The sequence below is a fragment of the Ambystoma mexicanum genome, chromosome 11, assembly GCF_040938575.1.
Source record: "Ambystoma mexicanum isolate Mex_15411 chromosome 11, UKY_AmexF1_1, whole genome shotgun sequence".
Lineage (NCBI taxonomy): Eukaryota > Metazoa > Chordata > Amphibia > Caudata > Ambystomatidae > Ambystoma > Ambystoma mexicanum.
The window spans coordinates 1,469,377,927-1,469,392,225 of NC_090934.1; the positions used below are offsets into that span (position 1 = coordinate 1,469,377,927).

A 14,299-nucleotide genomic window follows, 5' to 3' on the forward strand; every position below is an offset into this window, starting at 1 on the left:
GTACCTGTGGTAGGGCCGGTACCATTTGCCTTAGTCTTTTCAGGAAGGGGCCCTACAATACGTTTTATATTACGACCTGATATGTGAAACTCTTGCTGTGGATTACTTTGAAGTAGCTACGTGTGCATGTATGGGGGCTGTAACTTGCTGAAGTCCTATGTCTTGGCCAAGTAGTACTGTATGGCCCTTTTCACATCGAGTTTGTAAAACTTCCCAGCTTTAGTGGAACGGTAACTGTTGTAGACTGCTTTAGGAAGGATGTCTCCTAAATGACACATTTTATCTGTAAGCACAATGCTTGCATATGTATGCAGAAATCCTTGCCCCCAGTGGAGGCTTAGGAGTGGGATGAATCCGACCCATAAAGTATTTTGAGAAATTCTTTGCAATGTTCAACCATAAATAGATGTTCTAAATATGTACCTCAATTAAGGATCCCACAGGTGAGAATACATTAGAACAGCAAGAGTGATATAGAATCTAATTCTGTACGTCGTCTTCTACCTACATTTCAGGCCTTCTCCCAGTTTACCTGAGTGAAAGCAAGTGCTATCAATCCTTTATATTTAACTTGTTTTTGTTCCTAACTTACCATTCTAGTATCCTTTCCTCTTGTAAACTGTATCCAGCCGGCAGAAGGTAATTGCGGAAGTTCTGAAGCTGGTTTTCCAGGCAGCTATCATTAACCCACACATGGGACACACAAGGGATACCGCTAGCAAGGCACAAGAAGTACTTCCGAGTCCGACACTGCTCATCGGAAATCAGGAGACACTGATATGCTGCCTTGCACTTAATGAAAAGAATGAGCTTTGGTTAGAAAGAGCCAAAACGATGCACTCATGCTACAGAAAGGGCCACACTGAGTAAGATGCAAGACAACCCTAAGGAAACTATTCATCTTTGCAGAAGGAGAAGAACACCGTAGATTACAAAACATGTAGGAGATTGGGGTGCAATTTAATCACAAAGTACGTGCATGCACATAAGTAAAACTAGGGCATCTAGAGTGGATTTGCTAGCATGCATTTCCAGGAAATATAGTGCCAACTTCTTCCTAGCAGAACAGGTTTAAAACTCCACCTTCCTGTGGAGGTGTTGCATGTTCTAGATGTGACCACTCGTACGTACTTCCATTAAACGCAATGATACAGCTCTTGCTACTTCCCATAGCATTGTACTGCACATCAGGCACAGTTCCATCAGCAGGCTTTTATAAAATGGCTTCTCCCCCTCAACCCCCCCTTATGAATCCAAGAAATGACTGAGCCCACTCAGGAATGATACATACACAATGTTTCCAGAGTACGAGTCATATCCTCACCTGGGCTTCGTTATAATCTTCCAGAATGTACCCTCCTCCTGCCCGGAGTTGCGATTCTGTATACTGCTTATTATATGGAGCAGTGTCTGCGAATTCTACAAGAGAGAAAGGGAGACGCTAAGTCCTACGTTTACGGAGCACTGGCTGAAGAATGAGGCATCCGGCACAGTGTAGAGGAGCAAATGTGAATGATTCATCCATACAAGTCATTCTGAAATGAAGCTATTAGTTCACAGCAGACGCACACTGGAGCACATTCAGTGAGCATGCAAAGGTCATTTACCCAGGCGGCCACCCTACGCGAATAAGAACCACGCATAACCGCCTTTGCGCATACGCGTTTCATATGATGTGACTATTTATTGAATATAAATTAGACTTCAGAGATGCAGCATACCATTCAGAATGCAGATAAACCACCTTAAGGATTTCATTTTCCAATCACAAACTTAGAATTTGCTCTTAAAACTAAGGTTTACGGACAACACATTCATATCCCTTTTCCAAGATTATAGTAAATAGGATAACACAAAAACCAATTAATAGAGTTTATAACATGACTTCTCCTTTAATGACTACATCAGGGACCATTCAATTATGTCTTGACCTTGTATTCACAAGCCACAGCCCCAAATGGCACCACTGACAAACTACATTCATTAACCAATTGTCTTTTCCTAAAATACAGAAATTCAGAGTTAAACATACAGTATTTCAAGATGTTTTCCAGGTGCTTGGTCCAATTCAAAATGCCATCTTTTTATTTTTCATATGAAAAGAAGCTGCAGGATGTGGCAGAGTGACCGGCTATTGTCATTTCAGGGCGTTACAGGCGAGGCATTATGTGCTTGCCTGCAAACTCTTAGAACTTCAAAGTTTTTTCTTTCTACTAACAACTACTTTGCTCTATAGAAAGGGTTTCTACTGTATTCTGGGGAAACTAATCCAACTTCTTGTGCTTTTTGGCAATGGCTCTTCAAGGGGGGAATTGGGGGCATCCGTGTAGGGTACCGAACTTTGGCAGGGAGGTCACAGGCACAATCCTAACCCATCCATGTGGATGCCAGATACCTTGGCCCAACATATATAACTTCTTCCCATAAATCGACTGATCTTGGTGGTCATGATATAACAAGATTTGGAGTCATCTCGCAAGCGAGACCACAAAACGCCACATGCAGCAGTCATGCGAGTCATCAAATGTGTATTTTGTCTATTTGGGGGATCATAAAAAAAATAAGCATATGAACATCTTTGACTGCTGAAAAGGTTAAAACACTTTGTTCATTGACGCATCAATGCCAAAACCCCTCAGAGTAGAGTAGAGTGGAGAGAATATAGCGGTGCACACAGCTCTTCATTATTCATTCCACCATCCATCTCCTCCTCCATGCAATGAGGCAGCTATCGAGCTGATGAAGCTGTGGCTTGGTCAACACTATGTGCTGGATCCTGTCAAACTCAAAAGGGGCCTTGATGATGCAGCCATGTTTGTGCTGGAGGCTTTGAGCTTAGAAGACCATCCAACCCTTCTTGCCCTGCAAGATGTAGGAATCCTGGTTATGTGAAGAACGTGGCAGAGAGGAAGTATCGAGACTCGTCTCCCATGACCACCTACAAATCCTACAGCTTTTGAGTCTGCCCTTCTGCCCTAAATGCCTGTGGAACACACCTGGAGTTATCTTTGAAGTAGAGACCCTCCTGCTCCCCAGGAACTGTGGCCACTATATGCAACCTGTGGCCACTACCAAGACTGTCTAAGAAGCCTTGGCACTTAGTTTTTCTCTTTCGACAAGCTCTTCTCATTTACAAAATGGCACATGCAGCTGAGGCGCTGCGCCACTGGCCCTCTGATGCCGCTTTGTGGAGGCACATGGGGCTCTAGTCAGGCATGTGGTGACCAGCACATAATGTGACTGGCTGGAACCTGGAGCTGTGCAAAACACCATGCAGGACTTGTGCTGCCAAGCTCTAGGACGGACAAGCCTAGGTAGGGTCGGACAGTCGTGTCATGCATGGTAAAGGCTTCTGCGGTGAAAAAGTGGCGATTGGACCTTGCCCTTTAATCGGTAGGCCTGCATCACAGGAAAACCTGATGAGTCATTACACCACCTGGACCATAGCAGAGGCCCTGCCCAGTGCTACGCTGCAGGACAGGCTATCCCTCTGATCTATTTACACCACATCACTGACTAGATCCTGAGCTCTGTTGAGGACAAAACAATATATAAGCTGATCCTACGAATACTACCTACTGTGATGGTCCTGGTGACAGCTACAAAAACAATGAGACAAGATGATGAGACCTGGTGCAAGCCCCCACCCCACAGACATGCAGCATCATTAAAAGGCAGCAACGCTCTTCATGCATAGATCTGACCGATGAATCAAAGGGTCATGGACTTCGGGGGCCTTAAGAGGCATGGATCAAATCAAGTTGGGAACACCTGGCCCCTTACGCTGAGCCCCCCCCCCCACCCCTTCTTTTCAGGGGGTGAGAGTGAGTGCAGCTCTGGAATAATATAGCCTGCTACAGTGGCTTAGTGTTGCATCATTGGTGAGCATCTCAGCTGTGCAAGCAACCAGCAGTTGTTCGCTCCTAAACATCTATGCACGGTCTGTGGTGTAGCCTCTTCAGTGCCCTTGGATATGGTACCAGAAAAGGAAAAGGACCTAGCATCAGCAGCCTAAAACACTCATGCAGATGAAAAAACAGACCAAGAAAATGATGGCCAAAGTGCATTCAGCAGCTGAGGGGCAGCTGGACTTTCCAGCAACCAAGAATGCTTCACAAATTAAAACAAGAGTATCAAAAGGTAGCACATAGAAGCCCTCGTGGTCTATTGCAGAATTGGATAAATGTGTTCTGGGAGCCAAAAAGTGTTTGTCCTCCACAAAGGCATTCCTTAGCCCACATTGGGTGCAGAGCCTGAAAAGTGTCTTCCCTCCTTTTTCTCATCCGGCATGGTCGGAGGGCGTGAAGTAGGTCCAAGAAACTACGGCGAACAACCACCCTTGAGGGGCGTGCAACTTCACAGACAACGGAACCCCATTGCGGGCCGTTGAGATAAGAACACACGGGCTACAATGAAACAAAATAAATTTTCTACAAAAAATTGGGAAAAAAGTAAAAAATATCTTGGAGAGCAACTCAAGGACTCCCAACACTGAAGCTTGCAGTTAAAATCTGAAGATGACTGTCAGAGGTGGGGCTTAGGGAGAGGACAATCATTGAATGGGGGCAGTCTGACCCAGAAGACAATGATTGGTTTAGGGGAAAAATACAGTTTTAAAGTGAAAGTGTTTTTTCTTTTACTGAGGATTCCCAGCCTGATGACTGGGAATATTCACGAGCATGTGAATCAATGCCAGACCCATGCTGCAGAACAATAGTTACAGGTAAGTAACTTGAACCTTCTGTGACAACAAATTAACAGATTAAGGGAAACCTATCAGACGCTCTGTTCCAGCTATGAATAATCATTAACACAATGAAAATCAACCAGTGCCCGAGAATTTAAATCTCACCTTCCTCCTCCTCACTGCCCCCTGTAATGCAGCCTTGAGACTTGGGTCGATTGGTTAATTTGTCACTAACGGAGGCAGCTGTAAGAAGAAAGGCGTATCCAAGAAAGAGGGTTTTACTCCGGGGTAAAGTTCCATGACATTCATCCAATGGTGGGAGGTCGCCAGCATTATCTCCACTTTCACAGGGGCTGAAGAATTCTCCTTCTTTCACATCACCTAGGAGGGAATTGAAAAAAATACTTGCATGAACGTCTTAGGATCTTAAACGTCCGATATCATAAAGCCATTCCTTTACAATCAAATATAATGCCTGGAGGGGGAGTTCAAAGCCATCTTTGATGTATATGTGTTAAGATGAATTTTCAGAGCAGCCCCCCTATTCAGATGAACAGGGGGGACAAATACTAATGTCTAGCCAAAGTCTATCTGGAGGTGTGACTGAACAGCAGGGCTTAGACTTAGGAGGGCGTGAAGATGGATTTCCAAAATCAGCCTTGGCGGGAGGATTTTGGGAGGCCACCCTATTAAAGGTGAACATGGCAAACACAGAGGTAAGCCAAACCCAATGAAGGTGAGGTAGCAGAGCAATGAGGCTTAGTCTGAGGAAGGGCAAGAGAGTGGTCTATGGCAACAATGAGGCCACACAGAGTAACACCAACATTTCCAGTTAGTATAGAAAAAGAGAATAGTTTATTAGGCTTTTAAAATACACACTATGCAGATGAAACTTCCAGTCAAATATTGTCTCACAAAACCCTTATAAAACATATATACATTCTACATTAGGAGAAATACAATAGCATTTGATTCACACATCACACACAATCTTTTGGAATCTTTTAAGCTCTTTCTTGGAGAACTCTTCCCTTTTTGATCCTTCACAGTCTGGTTTTCATCCTGCACCGAGTGTTCTGGCCTCTGTGGTGGACAATCTAGCGCAGCTGCATCATCAGTGAGGCGTAGGAGCTTTAATGTGGCTTGATCTCTCCACCACCTTTGATACAATCGATCATTCTGTCTTGCGTGATCGCCTAGCGGGGCTGGCTTCTCTGGGTCTGTTCTGTCTTGGTTCTGTTTCAATTGCTCCGACTCTCTCTCCCACCTTTTCGTTCCAATCCTACTGATCTCACTGGCAGAGTCCTCCAAAGCTGCACCATTTCACCTATCAAAACCTGGCTTTTCGACAAATATGACTAAATCCTCAATGTAAGTGATTACTGTCTTTGTAACTGAATGAAAATGTTTTAACAAACACTGTGATACCTCTAGGTTTGGGCGTTCTATAAATGCTATAAGTAAACTGTTGAACATTTACGTTCAGCCATTGACTAAGGGTATCCTCTCCTATGGCTCCCTTTGTTATTCCTATGTAGAGGAGACTGCGGCTAAGTTTAGGGGCTGCCTAGAAGCCATGGGAGAATGGATGCGTCATAGCTGGCGTAAACTCAATGGCAAGAAAACGGAGGGGTTAGTGTTGGGCTCTTCTGCTACTGCACTTTGGGCTCCTCTTTTCTGGCCCCCTTCCCTTCGTTCATTTCCTCTTCCTGTACAGCTTGTAACATTTTGGGAGTCAAAATATTGGTGTTTGGCTGTAGTGGCTCAGATGCCAGAAGAGTCATTTTCAGTTGAAGATTATACGCAAGACTCTTCTTTTTCTCTCCTCCCCATCCCCCCTCAGCTGCCGTCACCTGTGGTTTCCACTTTTGTTCTGTCCTCTTTAGATTACTGTAACCCTTTATTTTTGGCACAACCTGCCTATTTGATCCAGTGGCTGCAGGTTCTTCATAACACGGCAGCCAGATCAGCCACCTTTACACCCAGGGTTGCGCATATCTCCCCCTTGCTACACTGCCTTCATTGGCTACCTGTAGCCAAACACATTCAGTTTAAAGCGCTTTGCTAGATGCATCGCACTTATTATGGCATGGGGTGAAATATTTACAGGCGGAATACCGCCCTTATGTTCCGTCTCATGCCCTTCGGTCGGATGATGCTCGCCTATTGCTGGGCCTCAGTTCAAATCTACGCAGAAGCCTTACAAATAGAAATAATGCTTTCATATAATCATAAAATGGCTTCCCTAGCTCTTATAAAGTCCAAACCTAGGATGTTTTGGGGCCTTGTGCCCAAATGTCACCAGATCCAAAGTCGATACTTCTCAGGTAGGTTTATATAGAGATTGGCAATGCAAGTGGTTATGATTAATACGCGTCAACATGTTAAAGTTTATGAATGTAGAATCCCGCAATCCCAGTCCTAAAGATAGTCCTAGGAAGGGATCCTTGGCCAGGCCTGCAGTGACCAAAGTCAGGAAAGGAACAAGTTACTTACCTGTAACTGTTGTTCTCCAGCATGGGTCTGGAATGGATTCACATGCTCATGAATATACCCAGTCGTCAGGCCGGGAATCCTCGGTAAAGAAAAAATCAGTATCAGTTTCGTTTCCGATTTGTCTTTCGTAGTAGTAACCAATCACTGATCTCTGTGTCATACTGACCACAGCCAATGACTGCCATCTCCCTAAGCCCCGCCTCTGGCAGCCATCTTCAGATTTGGTAGCACGTGAAGTGGCAGTATGACCAAGTGAAGAGCCGCAGAGGGGTAGGCGGGAGGGTTCGCATGTGAATCCATGCCAGACCCATGCTGGAGAACAACAGTTCCAGGTAAGTAACTTGTTCCTTCTCCAGCATGGGGTCTGGCATGGATTCACATGCTCATGAATATAAGAATACATAGCAGTACACACATGCACAACCACGGGAGGTGGCAAAGGCTCAACATTAAGCAATACAACAACTCAACATTAAGCATCTCTTACCTCCTCACCAGGCTCACCTTAAGCGAACAGGTTGCGCAGCACTGCTTGGCCGACCCTGGACTCCTCCCTGGAATCCCGATCGACGCAGTAGAATCTCGTGAAGGTGTGCGTCGACCTCCACGTAGCAGCCCTGCAGATGTCCAGCAGGGGCACACCAGATAGGAATGCCGTAGTAGCAGCGAACGCTCTGGTCGAATGGGCTCTCGGACGGCCTGGCAGCAGTCGGTTAGCCAACCGGTGGCAGTGCATGATGCAACTGGAGAGCCATCTGGAAATACAAGACTTCGAGAGAGCCTTCCCTTGATTCACAGGTCCAAAGTTCACAAACAGCTGTGATGTCCTCCGAAAACTCTTCGTGCGGTCCACGTAGAACTTCAGCGCTCTAGCCACATCCAGCGAGTGCAAAGTCCTCTCGGCCGGCGACGAAGGAGACGGGAAGAAAACGGGTAACACCAGGGGCTCGTTAAGATGGAAGTCCGACGGCACCTTGGGCATAAAGGAGGGGTGCGTCCTAAGCACCACCCTCGAGGCATGGAAAGTCAAGTACGGTGCTTTGCAGGATAACGCCTGGATCTCTCCCACTCGTCGTGCGGAGGTAATGGCCACCAGGAATGCAGTCTTCCACGACCCAAACTTCATTGGTGCGGAGTGCATCGGCTCGAATGGGGGCCCCATGAGCCTAGTCAGCACCACGTAAAGTTCCCACGCCGGGGCCGGGGCCTTCACCGGCGGGAACGACCGGAACAGTCCTTTCATAAACTCTTTCACCAGTCAATGGGACCACAGGGACGTCCGTCCTGTGGTTCTGGTATATCTGGAGATCGCCGCCAGATGAATCTGAATGGAGGCATGGGCTAGCCCAGCCTTTGCCAGCGATAGCAGGTACGGCAGCACCCGAGGGGCCGTAATCCGTAGGGTGTTGATCTTCTGTGCTCGGCACCAGATAGAGAACCTCTTCCACTTGTGACCGTAGCATTTGAGAGTCGAGGACGCCCTGGCCTTTGCAAGAACCTCTCTGCAGTCGGCCGGTATATCGTACCCTCCAAACTCTAGCGTTGCAGGAGCCAAGCCTGCAGGTTCAGCGACGCCGGGTCGTGGTGGAAGATGGCGCCTCCTTCTCTGGAGAGAAGATCTGTGTCCGCCGACAGCTTGATGGATGGGGACGTTGACAAGTCCAGAAGGTCCGGGAACCAGATCTGCCTCGGCCACGCTGGTGCGACGACGATCATCCTGCATCGGGACCTCTTGAGCTGGTTGATGAGTCGAAGCAGCAACGGCAACGGAGGGAACGCATACAGGTATAGGCTGTCCCAGGGGAACGAGAACGCATCGCCCATGCTTCTCGGCTGGGGAAACCTGCTGGCGAACCTCTGGCACTTCGAGTTCGTCGCTGTTGCGAACAGGTCGATTTGGGGTTTGCCCCATCGTCTGAAGAGTTGATCCACCTGATCCTGGCGCAGCTCCCACTCGTGACTTGCGCGCAGCTCCCTGCTGAGCGAGTCGTCGATGGTGTTTCTTTCTCCTGCCAGGTGGAAGGGAACCAGGAACATCCCCTGGGCGACCGCCCAGTGCCACAGATCCTGTGCCTCCTTGGATAGGACTGGGGATCTGGTACCTCCCTGCTTCCGAATGTAAAACATTGTCGTGGTGTTGTCCGTGAAGATCCGCACCACCTTGCACTTGAGCGACGGGAGGAATGATTTGAGAGCCCAGAACACGGCTCGGAGTTCCAGGATGTTGATGTGCAGGAGCTTCTCCTCCAGGAGCCAGAGGCCTCTTGCGTGGAGATCTGCGGTGTGGGCGCCCCAACCTTCCAGGGAAGCGTCCGTCATCACCGTCTCCTGGTACGCCGGCGCCTGAAAGTCCTTGCCCGCCGTGAGGTGCGCTCAAACGCCCCACCACTGAATCGCCCGCCGGAACACCTCGTTGAGGGGGACCCTGTCTTCGAAGGTGCCCGTCGCCTGCGTCCAACGGGCGTCAAGAAATTCTTGAAGAGGGCGCATCCGTAGTCTGCATAGGCGCACCAGGTAGATGCAAGAGGACATCATCCCCAGGAGGGACTTGATGGACCTCACCCTGGCCACGTCCGTGGCTAGCAGGCGCTGCACTTTGCCCAGAATGGTCTTCGTCCGTTCTTCCGACGGTGCCGCCAGGCACCTCACTGTATCGAGCTTCGCTGCCAGAAACAGGGCCACCTGCGACGGCACCAGGTGGGACTTTGGGTAATTTATGGCGAATCCCAGGTCTGTGAGTAGCTGGACGGTCCTCGCAGTGTGTTTGACGGCGAGTTCCCTCGTCCTTGAGCAGATGAGCCAGTCGTCCAGGTAGGGGTAGACGTGAATCCCCTGCAGGCGCAGCCACAGGTGCTAGGCACTTGGTAAAGACCCTGGGGGCCGACTTCAATCCGAACAGCAGTGCTCTGAATTGGTAGTGGCGTCCCTGGACGACGAACCTGAGGAACTTTTGGTGACTTCTGAGGATGGGAACGTGGAAGTATGCATCCTCCAGGTCCAGCGACGATAGAAAGTTGCCTTCCTCCAGCTGTCCCAGCACGTGCTGGAGGGTGACCATCCTGAACTTTTGTGACCTGATGTATTTGTTCAAACGACGAAGGTCCAGGAGGGGGCGCCAGCCGCCCGTCTTCTTCCTGACGAGGAAGTACCTTGAGTACACCCCGGAGCCTCTTCGGGACGGGCTCGATGGCGCCTTTCCTGAGCATCGCCCCTACTTCCAACAGCAGTTGCGGGACATGATTTTCCTTCCTGGCCACAGGTGGAATGTGAGGGCACTTCTTCAGGAATTCGATAGAGTGTCCTCTTGCCAGGGTATCCAGCACCCAACGATCGGTGGAGGTGGACTTCCACACGCCGACGAACTTCGTCAGCCGGCCTCCCACCCGGGTGCTTCGGTGGGGGCCCGAGGCCACGGCCGGTTCAGTCCTGCTTGGAGGTGGTGGCCTTGCCGCCCTGGCCACCTTGCCGACGGCGGCGAGGCGCTCCCTGCTTGCTGCGACCCCTGTAGGCCTCCTGAGACGAGGAGCATGCCGCCTGGAGGTAGGACGACGAGCCACCGCTGGATCCCTTGGAGGCCCCCCGTCTGCCTCCGGAGCTCCGAAAGGGCAGTCGTTGCTGAAGGGCTCCTAGGGCGCGGGCCGTCTCTGTGTCCGTCTTTATGGCTTGGAGGGATTCGTCCACCGCCTTCCCGAACAAGTTGCTGCCGTCGAACGGCATGTCCAACACCCTGGTCTGGACGTCCTGATGGAAGTCGGTCGCCCAGAGCCAACCCCGTCGTCGTAGGCAAACTCCGTTGCCTAGCTGGCGGAACCTGGTATCGGCAATATCGGTTGCCACCGTTATGGCGTGGTCCGACACCACCTCGCCTTCTTGAAGTATTTCCAGGGCCTCGGACCTCTTGTCGTCCGGTAGGAAGTCCAATATGGGGGCCAGCTTAAACCAGAGCTCCCTGTCGTAACGGGCCACGATCGCCAGGGCGTTGGCCGCTTTGATCGTTGTCGTCGCCGCCGACGAAATGACCCGTCGCCCCATGGCGTCCAACTTCTTTCCCTCGCCGTCCGGAGGGGAATTCGACGTTGAGGCTCCTGACCCCGCCGCTTTCTTCTTCGCCGCCGCCGAGACGACCGAGTCTGGCGTTGGCTAGGCCCTGAGGCACAGGGGAGAGGTCACGGGGACCCGGTACTTCTTCTTGTACCGGTCCCGTTTGGCTGGTGCCGTGGAGGGGTTCTTGAGTACCGACAGGCCCTCCTCCCAGATGTCATCGATTAGAGGCACCGCGATGACAGTCTTCCTCTTGGCCTCCCGGCGCTGATAGAGGAAACCTTCCTTTTTCTGCTCCTCCGGGCAGAGCTGGAACAATTCGGACGCCCTGGCGATCATGGCGTGGAATGAGCCAATCTCGTCGGGCGGAGATGCCCGTGCGACGGGAGACCCGTTCCGTCGTCGTCGCCCTCAGAACCCGTCGTCGAGCCCACCGCACCCTCATCTCCCGACTCGTGGGAGGATGAGGAGGGAACTGCAGGCCTTACAGGGGCGAGCAGAGGAGAGGGTTGGGTCCTCCGTCGTTTGTTCTGAGGACTTCCCGACGGGCCAGGTTGCGGGTCCTCCAGCCTGGGCCGTGGTAATCTCGTCCTTATCTCAGAACATATAAGACTGGATCGCAAACAAAATGGCCGCCGAGCTATCCTGAAGCCTAGGTTCCGGCTGCGCCGGAAGGGAAGGTTGCTCTTCCTTGCCATCATCTTCTTCCTCGGTTATCTCCCGAGGATCTTCCGTGCGGGACCGAACCTTCTCGAAATGTACTTCGAGATTCCTCGCGACCTCGGTCAGTTCCCCCTCCGAGGCTGACTCCGAGCTCGAGGAGGCTACCGTGCCCCCCCCCCACCCCTTGTTCCATCATGGGGGCCATGCCGATGGGCTGAAAAGAGGATTCCCTCCTTGGCGGCAGGGAAACTCTAGTCCCGGAGGCAGTGTCGGCTGGCGGGGTCTCTGCCGGCTTGGCCAGAGTCGCCGCGATCGCCTCGATAGAGGCCTTTGCCTGCTGGGTAGGGGCCTTCACCACCTTAGGTGCGTCCTGGGCCTTCTCCTTAGGGGGAGGGGCAATGCCTCGCTCCCCCTCTCCCGAGATCGGACGGGGCTTCTCCCGAAGCTTACCCGGGGTCTCGGACTTCCTCTTCCCCAAACCGGAGCGCTGGCTCGTGGTTGACGGTGCCGGGGAAGGTGCGCCCTGCCTGGCGACCGAAGAGCCCGACCTTTCGGCGCTCCGGAGCCAGCGGACTCATGGCGCTTGGCCTGGTGTTGGGCCCCCATCGCCGGGGCACCCGCACAGGACTTAGAAGCCCGCTCGGACCCTTTCTTCTTCTTCTCACCCGTCGAGCCCTTCTCCAACCAGCTGGCGAGACGAGATCGACGGTCCCTCATGGTCCGCTCCGACAAGTTCTTGCAGAACTGGCAGTCCTTCTCTACATGAGTATTGTCCCCATGAAGACAGTAGAGGCATCGCGAATGTTCGTCCTCCTTAAACACATTCTGCAGCCCGCATCCAGGGCAGCTGCGAAACAGCTTGGGTCCAGGTGACAAACTCGCGTCCTGGGCCATCTCGAAGTAGGCCGCGAATCTTCTGGAATGCTCCAAGAGGTTGATTCGACGAAATCTTCACCCTTGAGGGGCGTAGGAAAATCCCGCAACGGGTACCCGTTAACGGGAGTAGAAACGGTGGAGCTTGAGGCTCGATTAACCGAAAAAATGTGAAAATTCACCTGAAAAAGCGCGAAACACGCAGTAAAAGCTCGAGAGCCAAGCACGAGGACTCCCAACACTTGAACGTGCAGTAAAAATCTGAAGATGGCTGCCAGAAGCGGGGCTTAGGGAGATGGCAGTCATTGGCTGTGGTCAGTATGACGCAGAGATCAGTGATTGGTTACTATTACGAGAGACAGATTAGAAACGAAACTGATACTGATTTTTTCTTTACCGAGGATTCCCAGCCTGACGACGGGGAATATTCACGAGCATGTGAATCCATGCCAGACCCCATGCTGGAGAAGAGTGATTTAGAGGTAGGACCCAACGCCCATGTAACCCTATCGGGAACAGGGGAGACAAACAGGTAGGTCAACGTACATGCGCCCGCCCCCCACCCCCCTGACCCCTCACCCCCTTGACTCAGATTGTTCCACAGACCATTGCTGGTGTTCCAGAATTCGTTGGGGAGCACACTCTTTCTGGGCAGACCACTTCCAGGGAATAGAGGAGTGTTGCAATGAGAGTCACCAAGGGCAGGCCGCAACAGGCGATCTTCAGGGACGAACACAGGAGCAGGCACAGCACAGCGTCCAATCATGGAAGGTTGAAAATACAGAAGCCAATGTTTTGCTCCATAAGCTGCAGATCTTCCAAGAATGCACTCGGAATGACAACAGCTGTAGCGAGGTAGCACAGGAGAGGCTGTACAGTCCACTACTTGATCCAGGGACACTTCCGAAGGCTCAGAAGGCATGGATCCTCAAACAGGGGTCGAGACTGCTTGTTACCACCGGTCCAGGTGTCAAAGCACCAATGAGTTCCTTTTTGAGATCAGGAGAAAGGAGCAGGGCTTCATCAGGACAGCACTGGAGTCAATGCCCGTCAGCTTGAGGGATCGTTCGTCAGCGGGCTGCACTTCTTCATAGAAGCCTTGGCTCAAACAGTGATCTGTTGAATGGGTGCGGGAGCCCTCCTTTTACCGAATATTTGGGCTGGGGGCATGCCCAGGTCCACCAATGGTAAGGATCGGCACCATTCAAACTGGTAGTGGCTAGCGAATCATAGCATCTATTACGAGATGTGAACTAATCAGCGATCTGATTACTCTGTGGGTTGTGTACATAAATCCCTAGTTTCAAACTTGTGAAAAATGAAGGGAAATATTCTGCATCAACTGCCAGATGTGGCGAGAGCACTGCATGTGAATCTAAGGGTCTACGCAGCTACGACCACATCAGCCCAGCACTCATCAACCTTGACTGGCTCCCACAAATCACCTTCAAGTCTTGCTGCATCATCTGGAAGGCAGTGGCCCTCAAGTCACCCAGCTATCTCGCGGAGAAACTCAGCATCTCTGGCAGACAGCGCACC

General features: G+C 51.1%; 1 protein-coding gene across 5 annotated transcripts in view; it reads right to left on the reverse strand.

The window, feature by feature from the left end:
* TP53BP1 (tumor protein p53 binding protein 1) overlaps window positions 1–14,299 on the reverse strand; it is a 429,855-nt gene that overhangs the window by 19,596 nt on the left and 395,960 nt on the right. For all 5 annotated transcript variants that reach the window (XM_069625154.1, XM_069625150.1, XM_069625153.1 and 2 more), the window contains 3 exons: window positions 4,853–5,068; window positions 1,325–1,419; window positions 593–792 (listed from right to left, as the gene is read on the reverse strand). In XM_069625154.1, coding sequence (XP_069481255.1) covers window positions 593–792; window positions 1,325–1,419; window positions 4,853–5,068 — 511 coding nt within the window. The remainder of the gene's footprint in view (window positions 1–592; window positions 793–1,324; window positions 1,420–4,852; window positions 5,069–14,299) is intronic.